Here is a 24,757-nt window from a genome sequence, read left to right as displayed (position 1 = left end):
CCTGATAAAATACAGGTACTTCGTTCTTCCCTTGTACTTTTCAGTCTTTTCTAAGGAGAACACCATAAACTACAACTAGGGGAAAAAACCATTTAAACCGCCTGCTAGTTAAGACAATGCCATTTTATATGTTCCAGAGTCTAATACAGGTGTTGCTTCTCCTCTCCTTCTTCGACTCTTCAGACAGCCAGATTTGGAGATGAGATGCTTTACTTTGATGGCAGGCCAACACCAAATTAAACTACTCCTGAATTTCACAAGTCTAACATTTCAAATGAGAGATTTCAGCTCACTCCACACAGTTTAACACACTTGTGCTTGATGAAGCATTGCTGATAGAATAATTAGCTTGAATAATGTGTGAGAGGGTAAAGACAGCTTTTTAGGCAGTTGCTCACCGTCCTTCCCTCTGTGCCCTTACAAACGAATGTGTAAGAGGTAAAGAGAGAGAAGGGCCTTTCCTTTGACCCAGCACAGGATCTCTGCAGCAGTGTGCACTGTTTAGAAAGGAATGCACACGGAGAGGTAGCCAGCTAGCCAGATCAAACCTCGTGCTCAGCCAGAAGCAACATTTTGAAGCCAGACTACCATCGTATCGCAGCTTACAAATCTTATCTAGTGGTCCGTCTTTAGCCTTCATACCTGTGACAGAAAAAAAAGGTGTGGACGTGGGTGTACTTGAATAGCCATTTAAGCTATGGTTTCTATTAGTATTTTTAAAATCTACCTTCCTGCAACCAATCCTTTTACTTTGCTGGTTAATTTTAACACCATCTTTAGGAGGTTATAGCTAATGGAGAGCATAAGAGAGCAGACACAAGTAAAATGTAGCACTTCTCTGGCTAATCCGGAACTGCCAGTCACAGCTCAATCCAATACAGTTACCACCCCCAGGCCTGGGTGTGCAGGCTTATTTTGGAGTTAGACCCAGCTGGGGCTTGAAACCGGCTCCAGACGTTTCATAGCATTGCCAGATGGTGGGATCCTCTAGGAAGCAGTTCTACTGTGGGATTTTTACTCCCTAACCAGGTCTTTGAACATAATCTGCTTTCTCACCCAGGCACCAGCAAACTCAGCCTTCTCATTCCTAACTAATCTGCTCTCTATATCTCTACTCAAGGAAGAAATGAGGAAAGAGAAAAACCAGGGAGAGAGAGAGGAAGAGAGGGAAAGATTAAGGTCTCCTATTTCCTGGACATGCTAATAGAAGCCAGTATTCTTTTTCTTCTTGGTCATCATGATTTCTACCCTCACCCCAAGTGCTGCTTTTCCTATTTTTGCTTTGTTTTAAGAAACCCTTCTCCTTTTCAGTCTTATCTGCTGATTCAATTTCAAAACCCACTGACATCTTTACCAACCGTCCCACAGTCAAAGCATGGTCTGGGTTTGTATTAAGAAATATCCCTGGCAAGCCAAAAATATGCTATTTTTAAAGTAGTTTCTCCACAGCATGAGTATTTGGTTTCGGTGTTTGGTTGTTTTGGGTTTACGTTTCATTTTTTAATTTTTGTTCTTGGCCAATTGATATGTCTCCCTTTCCATTCATTTTCAAGCCTCGTCCCCACTGATTCTGTGAGCGCCCCCAAATTTTGTGCACCAAATTCTCTTTTGCTTTAATTAGACAACTTTTGGTTCACTGGCACTGGTTTAGCCAGCGTGGTCACTCAATAAGCAAAAATGTTTACTGATACACTTGGCCTCTGTCTTGCCCCTCACCTCTTCTCCCAGTTCTAAAATTTCTATAGATTAAGCACAGATTAGATGACAATTACACAAATGTTATCTCCTAGATAAATTTCCTAGATCAGTAACTGAAATTAAGTGAATCAGGAACAAGAGTTGATACAAGACAAGACTGTTTCAGCAGCATATCTTGAGATGTATTATATATATATATATACACACACACACACGGCTGTGTTTGGTCTTAGTCACGGCACAGGGAATCTTCCTTGCATCATGTGGGATCTTTCCTTGTGGAGCAGGGACTCTCTAGTTTTAGTGCTAGGGCTCAGTACTTACAGGGCTAGGCAGTTGAGGTGCACTGGCTTCTTAGCTCCCCAGCCTGTGGGATCTTAGTTCCCCCACCAGGGATGGAACTCATGTCCCCTGCATTGCAAAGCAGATTCTTAACCATTGGACCACCAGGGAAGTCTTGTGAGGTGTATTCTTAAAAGACACAAGGAAAGATATGTGTGTGCATGCCCTTCTGCAGCACTGGAGGTTGGGACGTGGTTTAGTTTTAGCCATCGTGGGCTTTAGTGAAAGACTGTGGTAGGATCCTGACTAGTAGTCTTTTCCTCTGATATTCTTACTTCTTTGTAAATAAATGTTAGCGGGACAGAAACAATCCGAATTCCGGGAAAGGGATAATGACGGAAGTCATCAGCAGGTGGTGACAGAGCTGGCTATATAGATCTCCTTACATATACCATAAACCAGGTCATCCAAATGCTTTCTTGAAAACTACCTCTGCTGCTCTTCCCAGCAACCCTGGGGAAAGGCAGGACAGACACTATAGTCTCCATTTGCCTGATGAAACACTGAACCGCAGAGAGAAGTCAGTTTTCAAGGGTCCAAAGCTGAAAGCCACATCTCTGGCTTCTCCTATAAAGAAACCAAAGATATAGGCTGAGTAATGTGTTGGCTAAGAGAAACAAGTGGCAAATGAGGGAAGAGTTGGAGACTTTTAATTATTAATAGCTTCCATGGAGGTTCTGAGATGAGTCCCTTACCCTGAAGTTGAGGATAACACCTGGTTGTCTGAGAGAAAAGGCTGGCACTGGAGCAGGTGCTCAACAAATGAGACAGGGCATGAGACAAGGATGGGCAACCTGAGAGAGGGCCTTAGTGCCCTACCAGTGTTTTGATTCAGCACAACGGGTAAACAGAAGCCTTCGGAGAGGGTTCATAGAGAAAGCACTAGAGGAGAAACTCCCTGCCTTATTGAAGAACAACTGCACAAACTTTTATACTCAGATTTTGGGTTTGTTTTTTTTTTCAACGACGAGATCTAAAATAATGAACAAGAATTCTGCCTTCCAACCAGTCACTGTGGCAAACCCCAGAGACAAGAGTTTTTTCAAGCTTTGGAGCTGCTCTGCCTTCACCCCAGAAACGTGCTATTGGAGCGACCCAAGGCTTCTAAAGGATAGCAGCAGCTTGCAGACGATTAATCACTGTAAATTCAAGCCCGTCAGAAAGGCTTAGGAGCTGCAGGCGGTCGCGGACTCGGAGCAGCGTCGCCCAGCGGGCAGACGCAGCGGCTGCGCTCCGAGGCCTCCCTCCTCTCCACAGCGTTCCGGCGCCTGGGAGCTGCCACCTCCGGGGCGGCCGGCGTCGGGGCCGGGGGGACACTCCGCCGGCGCTGGGAGGGCGGGCGGCGGTCGAGCGGGCGCCGCTATTGGCTGGCCGGGCGGCGGCGGAGGGGCGGGGCCGCCGTGATTGGCGGGGGGGGGCCCAGCTGAGTGGGGCGGGGCCGTTATATCTGAGGAGTCCCGGTCGCGGCGCAGGCAGTCGGGCTGCTGGAGTGCGGCGCCGCCGCGGGACCCGGGAAGCCGGCTGACGCGCGGGCTGGCGAGGCGGCGGGGGGGGGTTGGTGCGCGGGGCGCGGCGGCTGCGGGGCGTAGGGCAGGGGTCTGCAGGGCTGCCGTCTCCCGGGAGCCAGCCTCGCCGATCCCGGAGCTGGGTCTGAGCCCCGCGCACACCAAAGACGAGGCGGCTGTGGCAGCAGCGGCGGCCCCAGCCATGCTGTGCTATGTGACGAGGCCGGACGCAGTGCTGATGGAGGTGGAGGTGGAGGCGAAAGCCAACGGCGAGGACTGCCTCAACCAGGTGAGGACCGGGGGCCCCTGCCGGCCCCCTGAGGCCGGGGTCAGGGGGTGCCTCGCGGTGGTGCGGGCGGCGACGGCGGCGGTGGGGAGTGCGCCTCGGGCGCCCGGCCTGCGCCCCCTCCTTCCCGAGGCCGTAGGGGCGCGCGGCCCCCTTCCTGGCGCGCGCGGGGGTGGCCCGTTGGTGGGGGTGGGGCGGGGGCGCGGAAGACGGGCCCGGGCCTGCCACCCGGTCCCCCAGCCCGGCACTTTGCTGGAAGAAAGCGGCCCGGCACACCTGCTGCAGGTGGTGTGTGCACGAGGCTGCCTGTCGTCCCCGCGGGGCCCGGCGGCGCCACCTGCGTCCCGGGATGAGGTGCCGGAGGCGGTCGCAGGTCCCTCAGGTTGCTGGGCAGACAAGCCGGGCCCCTTGCCTCTCACTGCTTCTCAAGCGGACGGTTCACCGCCCTGCCTCTCCCGATTCGCTGGGGACGGTGGGTTTTGGGTCATAAACTCCTTGGTTGTCTGTCAGCACGCGCGTTTCCTCGGGAGTGAAAAACCGTTCCAAACAGCGCCTAGTGGTGTGGCAGACGGCAGGATTTGCTCTCAAGTGAAACGCTGTGCCTTCAACCCCCCTCGACCTGAGATGTTTGGAAAGCCTTCTGTAAAGCTTAGTAGACACTTGTGGCGTGTTTCCTCAGTGTGTTTATTTTTTTGGAACCCAGATGGTTAAAATTGTCCAGATAATAAGCTGCCAAATCAGCTGTGCAGATTGTGCTGGTGGAGGGAATTCCAGTGATTGGAATAAGAAGGAAAATACCCCGTGGATTCCCCTCCTCAGGCTTTCTGGAAGGCTGCATTTTGAGAACTCCTTTTGTGCCTGCCTCTATACCACGACTAGTGGTTTAGCATCACTGGAGCCTTAGAACTTTGTTCTTATAGCCTACAACGGGAATTGTAAGACCGTTGTTGAACTTTGTGTTTTTTTAAAAAAACATATGCAAGAATCTTAGATGGAGTCTTGGTTTGCTTTGACCACATGGACCGCTTGCTTATCTATGCTGCATTCATTTTTGTTTTAGGTGTGCAGGAGATTGGGAATTATAGAAGTTGATTATTTTGGACTGCAGTTTACGGGTAGCAAAGGTGAAAGTTTATGGCTAAATCTGAGAAACCGGATCTCCCAGCAGATGGATGGGCTTGCCCCTTACCGGCTTAAACTGAGAGTCAAGTTCTTCGTGGAGCCTCACCTCATCTTACAGGAGCAGACTAGGTAAAATGATGCTAAAATAAACCAGTGTCAAATAGACCTTTGATTCCCTTTAGGGAGAACCACTGCACCTTCCTGGAGATGCTCAAGGCACGTTTGTTTTGATACAGAGGTGGTTCATAACTTACAAGTTTTCCATAGCACAGTTATTTTGTTGAGGTGAAAAGAGAGCAGCATAGTTGGCCAGGGGTACATTTTCCAGCTCTTGCGGTATTTTTCTTGTCATTTAAACAGTGGGAGAGCAGGGATGAATTCTTACAAACATTTGAGATCAGCACCACAGCTCAAAAAACTTTTAAAAAGAAAGAAGAAAGACCCAACTGACTTCCTGATAACAGCATCTACTGCCCGATAGTAACCTCTGCCTCAGCAGTGTTACTATAGGTCATTGCAGACTGTTCTAACAGAAAGCAGGAAACAGTTCCTCTTGGGTTACTTAAACTTGGTCAACTTCTTCAGCCTAGTGTCAGATTACAGTCTGTAGCAAAGAGCTCTTTCCGAATTTTTTGAGTTGTTCAGTTTCTTACAAATGCAGTTAAGAAAACTCGTCTAACGCCAGTAGTAACATGCTACCCCACAAATACATTACACGTGATTGTTGAGTTTAGACTGCTAAATTTCTCTCTCTACTTCTAGAAAGCTACCAGTAGTGCGAGACAATCAGAGTGTGCGGTTTCCTTTTTCAAACAGAAAATGGATTCTCCCCTGGACTAGACGTAATACTTTTCTCAAGGATGAACTAAGCTAGGAAACTGGTGTTTAATATTTATTGCTGAAATGCAAGAGACCTAAATCTTATATAGTGGTGTATTTACTTAAAAAAAAGGAAAAAAGGAAAATGACTACTTTTAAACACAGCAAACTTTGGATCTTTGGATCTTAGTTTTAGTGTTTTCCTACTTTGGCTTAGAAATTTGCCACGACCATAAAAAATGTGAGTGTGACAGTTTTGAGTAATGATGAGTGAGCCATATTCTTCAGCATTTTTTAGCATGTCATTTTATTTTTTTGGTCGTTTACCAGAGGATGGCTAGACACATATTTTGAAATACTGTTTATTTGAGTTTGTAATCTCTGCTTTGCCTTGTTATGGAGCTTTAAAGGGTGAGGGAAATGTTCAATTTTGTATCTGAGAGAAGCTAGTATATTGAATTCTTAGTGCTTCTAAAAATGTCTTGCAAAATATTCAAGTAATTCCATGTTTAAGAATGTCTTAGCTGTCTGTATGACATCAGGATAGGTTGCGTTATTGCTTTTTTAACTTAAAGCTGATTTGTGAATGCTTCTACTTTGCAGTTCAGTTTGATAACTTGCAATTGAGTAAGAAAAAAATATGTGTGTATATATAAAACACAACCTCTTGGAATTTTCATTGTTTAGTTTTATCCTGATTTTGCAGTTATTTCAGGGTCTCCATTTACAAATCTATTTTGATGACAAATTTATTTTTTTAATCTGCAGAAGCTTGGAGGACTAAATACATCGTTAAATGGTAGCAGTCATAACAGTATAACATGTGCATTTGTATTATAAATGCTTACAGATTTTACAGTTTGCTACCAGACATTCTTTACCTGTGCTTTCTTATAATACAGTTAATAACTATTATCAAATCCATTTTATTCATGCAAGAAATACATTTTATGAGTTAGAATTGGAATCAAATTTCCTACTTTATTGACTCAGTGACTTTGACTCTTGAGATTCAAGCCTAACAGCACTCAAAGAATGCACATACCTGGTTAGACTCGGTAATTTTAATTGATTTTCATTCCATTTGAAATCATACCAAAAAATTCAGGTGATCTAAACTTTTGATTTTTAAAATATTGGTGTTTTACTTTTCTGTGGGGTTGTCTGAAGTAACAGAATTTTAAGAAAATGCCACCTAAATTGTATATAGCATTCAGCTTTAATAAATAGATAAAGTGATTTATAATTAGCTTTATATCTTTTCATTAGGAACATAAGTTGTGCTGGGCCCAGTTTTGCTACAATTAGCATTGTGTTTATATGCCAGATACTACAGAACAGGAACACTTATTTCCCTTAATGTTAACATGATAAAGCTGGTGATTAATGTTTTTGATGTTCAATCATTTGTTATAAAATATTGATATAAAATGCCATGGAAGTAAAATAGATCTATTTACATAGTGAGTAAGCTCAGCTCTGCCAGTCCAGTTATGAGAGGTGATATTTTAGCATCTCCCAGTCAAGTCATGAGGGTACACTTAGTATACTGAAAGTGTCTGGACAGTTCATTAAATGGTGCTGAAATATCCTGGCCAAGCTGTCCTCCGTGGACAATTAAAGCAGCCTGCTTACAGTAGAGCTGGCCTAACTGGGGGCACTTCATACATTAGTTTGCATCAAATTAGGGAGGCTGCTAGAGAATGACAGGCGGGAAGGCCTGTCTAATAGCAGAGTCCTAGGGGCCACACGGAAGCCCTGCGTTCTAGGTTCAGCTCAGCCACCAACCACCAGTGTAAACAGCCTTCTAAGACTTGAGCCCTGCTGAAAACCCTGAAAAGACTTTCTTTAAGATCCCTTCTAGCCGATTTTTTTTTTCTTGGCTTCTGTTTCTCTTCATATCACTTTTCTAATGCTTTTTTTCTAGATAACATTTCTCTGAAGATAGAAAAAAACATTTCCAGTGTCTGCTTAGATAGGGAGATAGAGTTAGTCTGGTTTCTGATGTGGCCTAATTTTAGATTTGATTCTTTACCCAGACTATTTTGTTTGCTCTTGAATGAGGAATTCTGGAAAGTAACCGGAGAGGTTTGTTTAGACTCAGCTGGAACATTTCAGAGAGGAAGACAGCAGGTATTTTCAGCAGATGTTTGCCATGCTGTGGATTAAAACAAAACGTGAGACTAATATATTCTGAAAGTGGATCTGAAATCCCAGTGATCTTTGAAATTCTTACGTTTCAGAGGCTCTTGGTTATTCACAGCAATTCAGACCAGATTTTGTCAACATTTTCAAAACCAGAGGTTAGAGAATTATATGCTACATCTTCAGGGATCGTAGGTATTTATACCATCTACTGCCAATAAAAGCTTTCTGTTTCTCCTGATTTTGCCACATTTTAGCAGAGCTCTGTGTTCTTTGCTAGAGGGCACCCTTATTAGTTAGGATTCACCAACACCTGAATCCTTGATCCCAGAGAACAATCCTAGTACAAGCACTCTGTGAGTACTGAAGTACACGTTCCTGGAAATGCTGTAATCCTGAATGTCGCATCCCATTAGGGTCTTAAAGTTGTGAGCAGTGATGAGTGTGATTGCAGGCCCCAGCTCATTCATCACTCCTTGGAAAAGCCTTCTCTAGGCCCGCTTCGGAGAAGGCAATGGCACCCCACTCCAGTACTCTTGCCTGGAAAATCCCATGGACGGAGGAGCCTGGTAGGACACAGTCCATGGGGTCGCACAGAGTCGGACACAACTGGGCGACTTCACTTTCACTTTTCACTTTCATGCATTGGAGAAGGAAATGGCAACCCACTCCAGTGTTCTTGCCTGGAGAATCCCAGGGACGGGAAGCCTGGTGGGCTGCTGTCTATGGGGTCGCAGAGAGTCGGACACGACTGAAAGTGACTTAGCAGCAGCAGGCCCACTTAGGAGACTGAACTCTCCGAATGTATCATGCCGCTTTCCTTTACAACATTTAACGAATGTGTAGCACTCATTTACTTTTGTGACCATTTGCTTATCATCAGCTACTCTAATTATCTAAATTCCATTAAGAAGGAGCTGATCAACCATGTATCCCCAGAGTCTAACAAGTACCTGGTGTGTAAATATTTGCTGAATCAATGAATTAAGAACTTGGAAGTCAGTAAAAATGGGGTTAACTGATACTGATAATACAGATTTTCTTGTAGATGTTGACATGTTTTGCCAGTTTGCTTCTATAACCTGAAACGTTTGAGATAATCTAAAAGAAATCTCACCATTAAAAAAACGTTTTCTAGCGGTTCTTCTTGGTTAATAGTTTGCTCGGTGCTTGGCATTCTTCTGTTTGCTGGCTGCCTTCCTTCGCCCCCTCTACTCCATTCAGAGCCGTTTGTTCATTGTGGCTATTTGTTCTTATCAAGGATGAACTACCGCCCACCTGGGCCTTTTATGACGTTCAGATAGTTTTCAAGCTGCAGGCCGGCTTTATCTAATTTCAGCCAATTTGTAGGTCCTTGGTACTTATTAAATTCAGTTTTTCCCCTTCTCCCAACAAAAATCATTTAGACATGTGAAAGTTCAGGAACGATGGCATCACTGAAACCCACAAAGCAAATACCACATGTAAACTATAGGCAGAGATGAGGTGATAATCTCAAATCAGTCCACAGCTGAATCAGGTTGACCCTAGCCCATGCCTGTAATCATGTTGAGAATCTTATAAAACATTGTCACGAGGGTAAATGTTGATTACAGAACTTACCTTTGTGTGATTCAGGATGGGTAAATTCCATAGGATGCATTGCAGGAATATTATGTTTTTTATATCAACTACATGTCTAAGAGTGGAACAACACATTCTTTTTTTTTTTTTGATATGCCCAAATATAACATAGGCCCCAGGAAAGTAAAAAAGGTTAAAAACAGACATGTATATTATTTCAAAGAAAGTATTAATTACATTTCTGAATTCTAATTTATTAAGTCTTTCTGCTCAGAATATGGGATGTTTGTGTGGTTTTATGTTTATTTTAGCCACAGGATGCCCACCCGGGCACCTTCAGTCTTTTTTGAGCTTCTGATACTTATATATACATATAAAATATCAGAGAACATTGAGAAATTGATTTGTAGCCCAAATGAACTTTTCATTTTGAATGTCATTATAAATAAACTCTGACTATTTAGAGGGCATTGAGAGTGAGACCAGGGTGACCAGTGTGGGATTAGGTTCCAGGTATATTTATTCTGAGTTGTGTCCCTGATTCCAGGCCTCTAATCTAAATTGCTGAGAAAGAGATTGTAGTTGACACTCTTAAACTCTGCGATTGCCTGGATTGTTATTTGCCCAGGGACAGCTATCTCCAGTGAGTGAGTAATCATACCTTTTAGAAGTGAGATTTTATGCTTCCAGGTATTTTTCTGGAGTGAGTTGTAATCAATTTGAAGTTACGAATTTCTCACACCTGTACCCTCCTTACCATTTAACTGCTTTGGAGCCTGAGGAGGAAACAAATTTATCAGGGATTCCCATTTTACATTTTGGGCTTTGAGAAAGATTTCCTTAAGCCTGAATAGAGACCTGACTTGGTAATTACTGGCTGTGACAGGTTTCTCAGTTGCAAACTTTGCATGAAATGTGTTAGATTTGATGGTTCATTTTAGTTATGGCTCCTCATTTGAATTCTGAACCTTGACCCTAAGGGGTTTTTACTAGTATTATGTTCTCAATCTCTTACTATAAAGATTTTCAAATGTACAGATAAGTTGAAGATTTTTAGATTGAACACCAAAAATACCTAGATTCTGCTATTAACAGTTTAACATTCTTGTTTGATTGCATATTTATCCACTTATTGGCCCCTCTACCCATCTATCAGTGTATCTTTTTTTATGCCTTTCAAAGTAAGTTGTAAGTACATATCCCCCTAAATACTTCACTATGCATATCATTAACTAGAACTCAGTCTTTGCCTACAGTTCTTTTTTTCTTTTGATATAAAATTTACATATGATGAAATGCATAAATTGTAATATTTCACTTAGTTTTGGCAAATAGATGTACCTGTTTAAAACCCTTATTAAGATTTAGACTATTACCATCACTCCAGAAAGTTCCCTCATGACCTTCTGCAGTCATTCTCTACTCTCCTTCCCTACCTCCACCCACCCCACTCCACAACCAGGTTGTATGTTTTTCCAACATAAATTAGTTACAACCTGTTCTACCTCTTGTCGGTGGAATCACACAGGTATTCTTTTGTGTCTGGCTCCTTTTGTTCATCATAAATTTTTTGAGACCCATCGTCTTGTTGTATACATTAGTGACTTGTTGCTGTTTATTGCTGAATAGTATTCCATTGTATTATGTACTGCTGTTTGTTTATCCATGCTCCATTGATGAATATCTGTTTTCCAGCTGTCATGAAGAAAGCTGCTATAAACATTCAAGCACAAGTCTTTTTTTGTAGACATGTGTTTTCATTTCTCTTGAGTAAATAAGATTGAAATAGCTGGGTCATAGAGGAGGTAATTGTTTAACTTATAAGTAACTGCCAGACCTTTTCCAGAAACGCTTATACCATTCTGTGCTCCTGTCAGCAGTGTACAGGGGGCCAGTTCCTCCACATTCCTGCCAGCCTTCTGCTGGGTTTGCAGTGCTAGCACATTGTGGTTTTAATTTCTACATCTCTATTGATTAATAACGCTTTCTCATCGGCTTATTGGCCTTTCAAACATCTTTTGTGAAATACCTGTTCGGGTCATTTGCCCATTTTTACTTTAGTTGTTGCCTTTATTTTGAGCTGCACACATTCTTTGTATATACCAGTTTTTTGTCAGATATTTGTTTTATAAGTGTACTTTTTTCCTGTGATTTGCCTGGTCTTTTTTTTTTTTTAATGCATTTTGACTGGAAGAAGTTTTTAATTTTGGTTAAGTTTCACTTATGCACTTTTTTCTTTTATGATTTTTGCTGACTGCATCCTGAAAAACCTTTGCCTGTCTCCAAGTCATGAAGATACTCTCCTGTGTTTTGTTCTAAAACTATTACCGTTTTGGCTTTTATATTTAGGCCTGGATCCATCTTGAACTGATTTTTGTTGCTCTGGAGTTTAAGATACAAAACAAACGTATAGCAGTTCTGTTGTGGTTTGATAATTTTTAAATATAACCTGGCAGTTAGAGCTTGTGGTTTAATGACTCATTGAACTGAGGCACGCGTTCAGGTGACCTCAGTGGGTGTCTCACTCTGCGAGGGACTAACCAGCTGTTAAAATGGAGAGCCAGGTTCAGTCAGTCTCTTGGGGAGAAATTCACTTCAGTTATTGGGACCGGAGAGTTTTAAAAAATAACTATTTAGTAATTTGCATGCAGTGCAGGAGACCTGAGTTCGGTCTCTGGGTCTGGAATATCCACTGGAGAAGGGAATGGCAACCCACTCCAGTATTCTTGCCTGGAGAATTCTATGGACAGAGGAGCCTGGTGGGCTACAGTCCATATCTGCAGAGAGTCGGATATGACTGAGCAACTAACACTTTCACTTTGAGCCATTTGAGAGATGTTTTAGTTGGTTACTTCATTTGGAGTTTAATAGTGAGTGTGGATATAGTTGTCTTATATTTGTGTCGTGAAAAGCTTTTCAAAATTACATAACTGGCAAGATAACTGGAGGGCAGTAATAGAGAGTAACTGTCCGTGATGAGCAGATCCACAACTCCCGATTGGTTTGCAGAAAATTCTGCTTTGATTATTAGATGATTTCTTTATGAGACAAGGCAGGGTTTAGAGGAGAGCATTCTGATTACAGTTCTTAAAAGATAAAAGACCTAATTTTATGGCTTAAAATTGTGGAAAGGAATTCATTTTAAAAATAGAGGAAATTCCAAGTACATATTTCTAAACAAAACGTATTAAGGATGTGTGGCTCTTTTTTTAAATTAAAATATATATCCTCATATTTATTCCTATTTTCTTTTTTTTTTTTTAATCTTCTCTAATGCTGCAGTAAGTGTGAATTCATGAATACAGAGATATGAGTTAGCTAGTAACTTTTCACTTTGGGCTTCCAAGCCCCATCCTATGCTGAAAGTATCCAATTTCTTAGTAACTGAGTAAAACTGGAAAAATCAAGAATTTCAAGGTGCAGCCAAAGGAATGTTTAGAAAATGAGCTTGTCTGTTAAGATATATTCATAGACATTTGCTTAAGACATGAGTTTTTTCAAAGGCTTTCTTTCTGTTTATGCTTCTAGCATGTAGCCTAAATTGAATTAGATATGCCAATCACTTTTGATCTTTAGTTAAAAAAAAAAAAGCAATTCACTGCAGGTCTGACTTCTTTGAACACATCTACTTATTTTGATACTATTGGTAACAGTTAACCCAGCCTACAAAAAGGGAGAGGGTGAAATCCATGAGCCAGTCAGTTACAGGCCAAATAGTTCAAGGGAAAATAGAAGAAAATACTTGACTCAGAACCACCCCTAACTATTGAGCCATCCCTGGATTCCTTGCTGGCAATGGTTCTGCACGCCCTGTCATCCTCCGTCTGGGAAGAGCACATTAAAGAAAGTCTGCTGACAGCCTGCCGCCGCTGTGACCTTTGCTATCACTGCTTCACGTGCTCTTCTGGAAAGCATAAACTTGTCACCTAAGTGCCAATTTGCAGCCGGTTATTTTGATAGGATACTTTCCTTCACACCAAAAGGCTGTAAGTTCCATCAAAAGAGGAACTATCACATATGTTCACCCTGGAACCCCAGAACTCCAGCATAGGGCTTGGCACAGAGACAATGCATGACAGACTTGTTGACTTGAAAAGGTTGCTTGATAGCCATGAAATGGCAAAATGCAGGAAGCGCCCTACCAGAAAGTTTCTGTAAAGAGGGGGATTTTTGTACTTAAGAGGGTAGCAGTCGCAGTACAGCCTAGAATGTGGAGTATATAGAAAAGGCTATTGGCCTGCACCCCCTTTTTAAAAATTCCAACTCACATGCCGAGAAAGGATCAGCGTTACTCTCAGGCCGCTGGCCACCTGTTAATATTTTGTTATTGCTTCTCTGCCTTTGATTTTGGCAGCTGTCTGTCTAGGAGTTGGCATGGATAGTTTAGAAAAAGAAATTGGATTGATTTTGAACCTCTTTTGCCAGCTATACTAGTCTCTAACTTAATACCTAGGAAATCAGTTAAAAGACACTTTCACATACTGCTAAGTCACTTCAGTCGTGTCCAACTCTGTGCAACCCCATAGATGGCAGCCCACCAGGCTCTGCCGTCCCTGGGATTCTCCAGGCAAGAACACTGGAGTGGGTTGCCATTTCCTTCTCCAATGCATGAAAGTGAAAAGTGAAAGTGAAGTCGCTCAGTCGTGTCCGACTCCTCTCGAACCCATGGACTGTGTCCTACCAGGCTCCTCTGTCCATGGGATTTTCCAGGCAAGAGTACTGGAGTGGGGTGCCATTGCCTTCTCCATAAGCAGTGATTAAATCGAGAAGACTTAGTTTGGGTGATACCCTTGAAAATCTTTCAGCACATGCTTTCTTGTTTAATGTAAGCATATACTGAGATTTTTGTTTGCTGCTAGCATGTCCTCTGATGACTGCAGAGACAGGGGTACATAAACCAAGATGAAGTTTACCGAATGGTTGTCTAAAAAGCCTTCTGGGGACTGAAGCAGTGTTGCAACACCAAGGTTTTATGGGGCTGCTAGATCTCAGTCTTTGGATATTTTAGAACAAGTTATTTTTGTAGTCATTTCTTTCCCCCAGTAGGGACCCCCTTCTCAGTTTAGCAGTATGTCAGAAATACTTTAAAGACAAGCAGATGTTTGGTTTAATAAAAACCATGCTTATCGTCTCTCAGTGCTATTATTATGCATTCTTACTGTGATTTCTTCATCACAGTAAGGGGCTTTGAATGAAAAAAAAAAAAAAAACACTGCAGTGTTTGGCAGAGTCTGATAATTTTAAACATTTCTTTATCGTTGTCAGAAGGCACAAAATGTTGAATTTAAGCATTTTTTTTAAAGGAGGATTAATGGCTCTTGTCAGCCCAAAGTTTTGAGACACTTAGCAGTGCCCCTTCTTGTTTTTTCTAGCCTCAGGTTCTCCTACCTCCTTTTCTTGCATTGTTCTCATTATCCCTTCTACCTGGATGTCAGACACAAGACTAACATAAATAAAAGTGACTTGAGGACTCGAATAAGGGTATCCAGCTGAAGGGGGAAACTGAGTTTAGGAGCCCTGTTCAGAGCTTTACAATGATGATCACAATTCATTTGTTAATTGAGGGAGTAGTGTGGCATTTCAGCATGTTTGAGAGGATGTATTGAATCATCAGGGAAAGTTATACTTCTGCATTTGCCAGAGGCAAATTTCATAACCCTGGCCAATCTGTCTGTGACAGTTTAAGCACTCTGTTCAGAGTCTTAGGCAATACAAATTATCAGGTAACAACATCTGAAGTTTTCAAGGATTCTAAATTTCACTTACTTTTTGGTAAATGTGGAATGCAGTGTTGTGTACAATTAGGACAGGGTCAGATGGAATGAAACTAGGATGGGCAGGCAGTGTGTAGTTTTATGTACATTTACAGAACTCTCTGATGTTAGACACACTTAGAGAGTCAGTTCACATGCAGCTAAATGGTCTGTGTGTGAATTAGACAAAAGGGTATCCGATGAGGGGATAGGAAGAGTGGCCTTCAGGACAGAGGGAACAGCAAGACCAGAGACGTGGGAGTGTGAATGTGCTTGGTTTTTCCAGAAAAAAAAACTTGTCTCCTTCCTGGGGCAGAGTGGCTGGAGGGAATGACAGGAGTGCACGTGTGTTTGCTCAGTTGCTTCAATTCTGTCTGACTCTCTGCGACCCTACGGACTGTAGCCTGCCAGGCTTCTCTGTCCGTGGACTCCCCAGGCAAGAATACGGGAGTGGATTGCCATGCCCTCCTCCATGGGATCTTCCCGACCCAGGAATCGAACCCACGTCTTTGATGTCTCCTGCGTTGGCAAGTGTGTTCTTTATCACTAGTGCCACCTGATATGGCTGGAAATCTGGGGCAAGACGTTGAGAAGTCTGGGTTCATGCTGACAGTGTGCTTCCTTGGCAAACAATGGGGATGTCTTGAAGGATTCTGAGCAGAGGAATGGCAAGTCTGTATCAGAAGCAAGCAGCTTGGAAGGTGGATTCACGCAGAGTCTAGAAGAGAGATCATCTTAGGGGACATTGTGAATTCTCTGACGGCTGAGAGCTACAGCAGGACAGAGGAAGTGAAAGCAGGGAAAACGGAACTGGATTTAAAAGAACTTTCAGGGACAGAAATTAGACAGACAGAAAATGAAGAATCAAAATTGAGTGTGCCGTAAAAATAGCAAATCAGTCGCTGGTTTCCACTGGGAGAAAAGTGGGTTTGGGGAGGAAGATAGTTTGGCTCCAAACAAGGTGAAATTGGGATACTGAAGAACATCTAGCGGAGAAATCTCTAAGCTCTTGCACATTTGAGTATGATCCTTAGCAGAGAAGTTAGGGTGAAAACGAGAGATTTGAGTGTCATTTGAATCAGATATCAATTACACATCAAGATAAAGTTTTTCTGATTAAGATCATTTCTTTTGAAATGTATAATGCAGAAACGTGTATATAATTATTATGTGTGTGTGTAATCCTTAGACTTATTTTTTCTTACTCCTCATGATTTTAATAAAAGGTCTGTAAGTGTAAGCATTTCCCAGGTAGCTTTCTACTCTGCTCTGTTTTCCTTACTTAAAAGGGATTATGGAATTGCCATGCAGTGGGTCTGATAACCATGTTAGTCCCCCGGCATAACCTCATTCTCCCATTGCTTTGCAGACATATCTTTTTCTTGCATATCAAGGAAGCCCTCCTGGCAGGCCACCTCCAGTGTTCCCCAGAGCAGGCAGTGGAACTCAGTGCCCTCCTGGCCCAGACCAAGTTTGGGGACTACAACCAGAACACAGCCAAGTACAGCTATGAGGAGCTGTGTGCCAAGGAGCTCTCTAGTGCCACCTTGAACAGGTGAGGCCTCACTTCAGGCTCCTGTGTGTTGTCATGGATCTAGCAGATTTATAAGCATCTCCAGGAGAAACATCAAACTATGATAGATACAGGTAATTTGTGAGGTTGAGACTAAACCATTGCCCACTCTAACCAACTGTTTTCAAAAGATTCTTATCCTTTTCTTTGAGAAACTTATAAACACAAGATATAATCCACACAAATAAATGCCCTTATACAAAATGCTGTATAACGGAAATTATAAAGTCTCTGGCCTTTTAAGAATGTAAGTCTCTTAGAAAGTCTATCAGATATGTTGACCTTTCCTTCATTCCAGAAAGGATTAAATCAAGAGACCTAACATAGGTGTTTTAATTATCTATTCATGGCTAATGAGTTGACCTCCAAAACTTAGTGGCTTCAAACAGGAAACATCTCACAGTTCTCTGGGTCAGGAGTACCGGCCATGGCCTGCCTGGGTTCTCTGGCTTCAGATCTCTCAGGAGGCTGCAGTCAAGCTGCCCGTGGGGTTCAGCCTCATCTGAGGGCTCAGCTGAGGGAAGGATCCGCTTCCAGCTGGGCTCAGGTGGCTTGTTGTTGCCTGGCCTGTGCCCTCACCACATAGGCCTCTTTCCAGAGGCTGTTTGATAACATGGTGACTAGCTTCCCCCAGGACAGGCAATCTGGCCAGAGCAAGAGCGAACACCCAAGATGGAGTCTTTATAAATTAATCTCAATATTGAGTGACAGCCCATCCCTTCTGCCATAATCTGTTCATTAGAAGCAGGTCATTAATCCAGCCTATACTCAAGGAAGTTATACAGGGGCATGGATACCAGGGGGTGGGGTTCTTTAAGGACTATATTGGAGGCTGTTCCACCTCAATAGATAAAATAAATCTTGCATATTTCAGTTGCAAATGACCTAATCAATCCCATATAATGCTATAGTATAATGAAACGTAGAAAGTAAACCTAGACAAACGCATGAGACATTCCTAGGTATAAATTTCTTACATATATTTTTAGAGATTTTCTGTTGTTTTTTTAATTCATTCTCATCTGGCATCCCCAGTAGTTTTTTTCTGCTAAATATTTAATAGTTGAGATCTTGAACAGTGTCTTAAAAGTATTTTACAATAAGTTTGCTAAATAGATGAAACATCAATAATATATAGCTTTAAGTTTTTATGATTCATAAATGACAGTGTCAGTCTAATTCACTAGTGGAAATAATAGATTTCTCTCTGAAAACTGCATCAGTTAACCTCTTTGTACACTCTGGCCTTTTGGTGTCTTACAGCATTGTGGCAAAGCATAAGGAGTTGGAGGGGACCAGCCAGGCTTCGGCCGAATACCAAGTGTTGCAGATTGTGTCGGCAATGGAAAACTACGGCATTGAATGGCATTCTGTGAGGGACAGCGAGGGGCAGAAGCTCCTCATCGGGGTTGGACCTGAAGGAATCTCCATTTGTAAAGATGACTTCAGCCCAATTAATAGGTATCCCAAGTCTTAAATTTGTTTAGACCTAAGTGTGTATATACTCTTGTAGCTCTGATCATGAAAATAGGAAGTGGAGAGGGCTTTACTAGACAGTCATCCTTTAGGGATAACATGTTTCATTTGGGGTAGGTACGTTAATTTTATTCAGGCCTTGATAAGCATTCCATTTTTTTAAATGCAGGCTTAAGTGTACTCATGTGGCAGAGTTAATATTTCTCAAATGTCACTCACGGCTATAAAAATCTCATTTCACCTACACACAGTTCCCCAAAACTCACTCCAGTGCTCCTCTTCATGTACCCCAAGCGCTTTTCAACGGACCTTTATAACTTGCGAGCAGAGTGCTTATCTGATGGTCTTATTTGAGCATCTGGTTTTGCAGCTGGGCCACGGCACATGGGAACCTGACTAGGTGCCTGCACAGTGGTGGAGCTCCCCTGAGCCCACGCTTTTCCTCCCCCTTTCAGGATTGCTTACCCCGTGGTGCAGATGGCCACCCAGTCAGGGAAGAACGTGTACCTGACCGTCACCAAGGAGTCTGGGAACAGCATCGTGCTCTTGTTCAAGATGATCAGCACCAGGGCAGCCAGTGGGCTCTACCGGGCCATCACAGAGACACACGCGTTTTACAGGCATGTACCCCCCTGCTCCATGACCCCCGTGTCTGCCTCAGGGTTGAGGTTTCCAGGTGACAGCAAGCCTCCTACAGTTCCTGGGATCATTGTGTCAGTGAACCATGTACAGAGTTTAAGAAATTGGCTATTTGTGAGCCCTTCATTTCTGCCCTAGCAGGAGTCCTTCTCAACGTTGTCCTGCTTTTCCTTCAGCACGTGTGCATGTGGCGTGGAGGGTGTGAGTGTGATTTGCACGGACTCGCTCCACTGCTCATCTCTTAGCCCATTTCCTCACCACCCCCACCCCCCCCACCCCCCGACCGGGGTAACTGAGTGAGGGCTTGTTCAGCCACTGTTTTTGCCCTTACCCTGCAGGATGACCCAAGTTGTTTTTCCTCCCTGGGAGAGTAGCTGCCCTGAGTCCTCAGTGTGTAATGAGGATCCCTGGGTAACCATATTGATTCCCTCATTTCTGAGGGTGCTTTAGCATTGTGATTTGACTCAAATATTTGGAAAATCAAAAGCTACAAAATGTAATTGGCGGGCAACCGAACTATTTTTTGTTAAAATAGACACATTGTGAAGCAGAATGGAACATTTGTAGAAATTTTTAGCATAAATCCAAGGTTACAAAGAAAAACGTCCCTTTTCTCGCCATAAGCTGCTTTCCACTGTAGCTACTGTCCCTGGAGGTAGAGGTGCCCTCTGTTTTCACCGCTGCCCGACCAGAGATCCTTACTCAGGAGACATTTGAGAAGCATAGAGGTGGCATCATTGAGATGCTTAACACATATGAGACTGGAAGGATTTATTTTCAAGCATGCAGACAAGAATGTTAAATATCTGCCAACATGAGCCTCCCTGTTCACTGCAGCATTTAAGGTCCGGCTCATGGGGCCACCCAGGCCCGTCAGCACTGAGGTGGGTGTGCGTCTCTGTCCGTAGGTGTGACACGGTGACCAGTGCCGTCATGATGCAGTACAGCCGAGACCTGAAGGGCCACTTGGCTTCTCTCTTTCTGAATGAAAACATCAACCTGGGCAAGAAGTATGTCTTCGATATTAAAAGAACCTCCAAGGAGGCGTATGACCACGCCAGGCGGGCTCTATATAACGCGGGTGTGGTGGACCTCCTGCCCAGAAGCGACCCCAGCCCCCCGAACTCTCCCCTGAAGTCCTCAGAGAGCAGCACCAGCTGCAGCAGCTGTGAGGGCCTCGGCTGCCAGCAGACCCGCGCCCTCCAGGAGAAGCTGCGTAAACTCAAGGAGGCCATGCTGTGCGTGCTCTGCTGCGAGGGCGAGATCAACTCGGCCTTCTGCCCCTGTGGCCACACTGTGTGCTGCGAGGGCTGCGCCGCCCAGCTCCAGGTGAGGGTCTACCTGGTTACAGGTGAGGGGGCTGCCTGGTTCCAGGTGAGGGTCCACATGGCTCCGGGTGAGGGGCTGCTGCTTAGCTGGCTGCCACAGCCCAGGTGCTGACTTGTGGAGGCACTGATGGAGAATGTCCATGTCCACCTGGGGAAGGTCTTTGTACTTGGTGACTAGGAAGGTGTGGCCCTTAGGAAACAGTATAGATCAGCACACTCTTCTCGACAATGTAATTACTGAACCACAGGCTTCTTTCCAGTCCTGGAAATGAGGATCAGATTTATATGGTAAGACATCTAGTTGGTTGGCTGAGCTGGGTACTGGGATCCAGGCCTGCTGGGCTGGATCTCCCAACAAGATCTCCCAAAAGAAGGCTGAACTCCTCCTTTTCTGTTTCATGTTTTCTCTGCTTCCTGACACTTAGGAGGATGGTGTCTTTTACTTCTTATTTGTGGAAGAATTCTTAGAGTTTTGGGTGATAGTTAACTCACAGTAGGTTGTTGCCTGATTATTTATGATTCATTTCCTTTTATTACCAACTGTGCCTGTCAGGTCCCCTTGGATTGGCTCTCAGTTAGCAAGTCAAACTACTTTTAAAGTTTGTACTCAAAATAAAAGTACCGCTTACATAGTAGGTTTTCCTTTCTTGCACCTTGCATTTCCTTTTACAATAATTTTTTCAGTTTGTTTTCATCCCCCAGAACTGTTAGCTACATGTTGCTGTGGTTTTATGTAAAATTAGTCCTAAATAACTTCTGGTCCTTAAGAAGCTGCTTTTAGGGCTACACATGAGCCAAGAGGATGCTTGCATTCTTCCTTAGACTGTACAACACACTCTTTCCCCAGGAGTGGTCATGAATTTGCCTTTTGCTGTCCACATAGTCTGACCCTCACACCCAAGGCTCCCCCTGTGATTGAGCAAGGGATCTGCTTGCTGAAAGGCCAGCCCCGGGGTGGGGGCAGGGGTGGGGGGGTGTGACTGTCCTGTGACTGGAGCAACCATGCTCCCTGGCCACGTGGCATCTGCCCAGTGATGTGGCCCAAGCCAACTAGCCAAGGACACAGTCTCTGGAATGGTGTCTGGGTCTCCTGCATCCCTGCCCGAGGCTTCATAGTCACCCCACATGGGGACTACAGCCTCATCTCACAGCAAAAGACTGTGAGTAATCACTTTACTCACTGTGCCATGTTTAGGGTCTGACTGAAAACCTGATTAATGTCCTTCAGTTTATACTTTTTCATAATCTTTAGTTTTATTTACTTTTAAAACTTCTTATTTTGTGTTGGGGTATAGCTAATTAATAATGTGATCGTTTGAGGTGAACAGTGTAGGGACTCAGCTATACATAGACATGTATCCTTTTCCCCCAAACTCGCCTCCCATGCAGGCTGCTGCACAACATTGAACTGAGTTCGCTGTGCTATACAGGAGGTCCTTGTTGGCTATCCATTTAAAATATAACAGTGTGTACATGTCCGTCTGAAATTCCCTGACTATCCCTGCTCCCCATTTTTCCCCCTGGCAGTCATAAGTTCATTGTCTAAGTCTGTCTCTCTCTGTTTTATAAGTAAGCTCATTTGTATCATTTCTTTTAAGATTTTACCTGTAAAAGATGTCAGGCTTCCCTTGTGGCTCAGATGGTAAAGAATCCATCTGCAATGCAGGAGACCCAGGTTCCATCCCTGAGCCAGGAAGATCCCCTGGAGAAGGGAATGGCAACCCACTCCAGTATTCTTGCCTAGAGAATTCCATGGACAGAAGAGCCCTGGTGAGCTACAGTCCATGGGTTGCAAAGAGTCGGACATGACTGAGCAACCACACTTTCACTTTCATAGGTGGTGTCATACAATATTTCTCCTTCTCTGCTTGACTTACTTTATATAACAGTCTCTAGGCCCATGCATGTTGCTGCTGCTGCTCCTGCTGCTGCTAAGTCGCTTCAGTCATGTCCGACTCTGTGCGACCCCATAGACGGAAGCCCACCAGGCTCCCCCATCCCTGGGATTCTCCAGGCAAGAACACTGGAGTGGGTTGCCATTTCCTTCTCCAATGCATGAAAGTGAAAAGTGAAAGGGAAATCGCTCAGTCATGTCTGACTCTTAGCGACCCCGTGGACTGCAGCCCACCAGGCTCCTCTGTCCATGGGATTTTCCAGGCAAGAGTACTGGAGTCGGGTGCCATTGCCTTCTCCAGCATGTTGCTGCATATGGCATTATTTCATTCTTTTTAATGGCTGGGTAATATTCCATGTATATGTGTATTATCATCTTTATTTTTAATCCTTTGTCAAGTGCAAACTTACAAACTGGTCAGAAAGCAAAGATCTCTCCCAGGGAAGAGCTAGAAATAATTGTAACCACAGCGTATTTAGAAAATGCACTGTAACAGGTACCACAGGTAAACACTGAAGACACAGATCCGTGAAGGTGTCCTAACCTGTAGTGCCGGCTTCTTTTCCAGTCGTGTCCCGTCTGCAGATCACGGGTGGATCACATCCAGCATGTCTACCTGCCAACGCACACCAGTCTTCTCAACCTGACTGTGATCTGATCTGCTGTGCACTTACAGGACATGAACTGCACTAGTATAAGCTAAAAAAAGATAGATTGTGGAGAGAAAAAATACTCCAACACCCATCTGCCATGCAACGTATAGGGAAAAAAAAACCAACAAGGAAGAATAGAAAGAATATAACTACTCCTCACCGCCAAAATGTACCATGTGTAGAATCAGCACCTGCTGGGTGGCGACCAGGAGGAGCTCTGGGACCCAGACACATTCCTTGGACTTCCTTCTTTTTATGATCAAGTAAGGAATCAGGAAAAATCTTTGACATCTGTTAAGTGGCAGCCTAACCCTAAAGTGGGTACCTTTTAGAAAATGATGTTTTAAATCTCCTTAACGTATCCCAAGGTAAGTTTCCTACCTGCAGCCAATTTTGTAAGAATTTGTTTTAAGGATTTACTTGGTTCTTTTTGTACGGGTCACGGAGCTCCGGACATTTTTAATAGGGAAATTTTTCTTAAAGAGATAGTCATCGTTTTAATGTCATTTCTGTTTTTTCTAACTTGTTCAAAATGATTGGGAGGCAAGCAGATTTAAAAATTGATTCGGGGACTTTTTTTTTTAAAGTGGGCAACAAAGTTGTCAGATTTAAACCAGTCTGGCCAGTGGAAAAGAGATCACTCCACATGGATGGTTTCCTATCCCTTCCTCCTCCCTTCTTCTTACCACGTCCCCGAGCCTTTCAGTGATAAAATGCTACCAGTTTAGTTAAACGATTTCTATGTAGTAGTTGGCACTCCTTGGGCCTCTTGAGTTGGGGGAACGTTTTATTTTAAGATTGAAAAGGGAGCGCATGTTCCTTGGAAGGGAGAGCATTGCTCGCCGAGACGAAGCTTCGTGGCATACAAAGGGGGCGGTTCGTGAGTTCTCCCATGCACCCTGCTCCAGCTTCACCCAGTGGGGCTGCTTTTGCTTGATCCATCCAGCCTTTTACAGCCTTGTCATAGATGTCCTAGATATTGGATGCTTTTCTTCTTTTTTGGTAGTAAATGCTTAAGTATTAACTTTTTGTTGTCCCTCTATGTTATAGAGGGGTTTCGGGTTTGTTTGTTTGTTTGTTTCTGTATTCTTAATCATGTTTTTCCACTCCCACTTGGGAATTTTGGACGCTGGTCAGCTTGTGGGTTTTCTAGGATGTTGGGAAACCTAGATGACCTTACTGGGTGCAATACTAGCTACGTTAAAGCTAGAAACCTACACTGTCACTTTACTGAGATTTCTGAGTATACTTTCCATATTGCCTTAATGTAGCAGTAATGTGTTTATGCATTTGTTTCTTTGCACAGACATTTTGTCAAATATTAAAACTCTACTTTTTTATGGCACATATTAGCATATAAGCCTTTATTCCAAGAGGTATTTATTTTTTCACTTGTAAAAAAATAATGTTTCCACATAAAGAACTCTGTTATATCCTAGAGGACTTCTGTCTTTTATATTCAGGATAATAAAGACTTTAAAGCAAACATGGGTGTTTGTATTGTCATAGTGATTGTCATTTAAGCCGGTTTTTAATCATTTAAAAGAACATGGATAACATCCTGGTTGGCATCTACTGTGGTCCTTCATGGAAGGTTTGAAAATGTTCAGGGTATTGGCTCTAACTGAGGAGACTGTTTACCAGTTACTCATTCATCTGTGTTTTCTGGTTTATAGGATTGGAATGTAGGTGACAGCGGGGTCATATGCACAGGCAGAAGAGAAGTTGGGAAAAGGACTATGAAGTATTGGAGAAGGAAGGGAGTGGCAAAGTTGGAAGTTAAAAATGTAAACCCGGGTGGTACCACTAGTACGTGGCCTAGTCAGGACAGGTGAGTGTCGTCCTGGGTCCCAGCACAGACAGCCCCAGGCTGCAGACACGACGGCTTCCGTAGGACGGCTTGCCTGCTTCTGCCAGTACCTCGCTGCCCTGCGTGTGCCAGTGTGTGCTCACGAAGTACG

General features: G+C 43.6%; 1 protein-coding gene across 1 annotated transcript; it reads left to right on the top strand.

Annotated features, from left to right (window-relative positions):
- Positions 1-3,511: 3,511 nt before the first annotated feature.
- Positions 3,512-24,284, top strand: MYLIP (myosin regulatory light chain interacting protein). The gene is made up of 7 exons (XM_027524275.1): positions 3,512-3,834; positions 4,892-5,082; positions 16,603-16,788; positions 18,070-18,267; positions 18,738-18,902; positions 19,830-20,250; positions 22,712-24,284. Exons 1-7 carry the CDS (start codon positions 3,748-3,750, stop codon positions 22,799-22,801), a joined length of 1,338 nt encoding a protein of 445 aa, XP_027380076.1. The 5' UTR covers positions 3,512-3,747; the 3' UTR covers positions 22,802-24,284.
- The last annotated feature ends 473 nt before the right edge of the window (positions 24,285-24,757 follow it).

Source organism: Bos indicus x Bos taurus, chromosome 23 (genome assembly GCF_003369695.1).
Source record: "Bos indicus x Bos taurus breed Angus x Brahman F1 hybrid chromosome 23, Bos_hybrid_MaternalHap_v2.0, whole genome shotgun sequence".
NCBI classification, from domain to species: Eukaryota; Metazoa; Chordata; class Mammalia; order Artiodactyla; family Bovidae; genus Bos; species Bos indicus x Bos taurus.
Note: the sequence above shows the minus strand (reverse complement) of the source record. Positions and strands in the feature narration are given on the sequence as shown.

What these genes read in the sequence shown, in the direction of transcription:
- MYLIP (XM_027524275.1), top strand. Translation starts at nt 3,748, where the DNA reads ATGCTGTGCTATGTGACGAGGCCGGACGCAGTGCTGATGGAGGTGGAG. An exon ending in GCGAGGACTGCCTCAACCAG is followed by an intron (nt 3,835 to 4,891) that starts GTGAGGACCGGG and finishes TTTTTGTTTTAG; the next exon opens with GTGTGCAGGAGATTGGGAAT. An exon ending in GAGACACACGCGTTTTACAG is followed by an intron (nt 18,903 to 19,829) that starts GCATGTACCCCC and finishes CTCTGTCCGTAG; the next exon opens with GTGTGACACGGTGACCAGTG.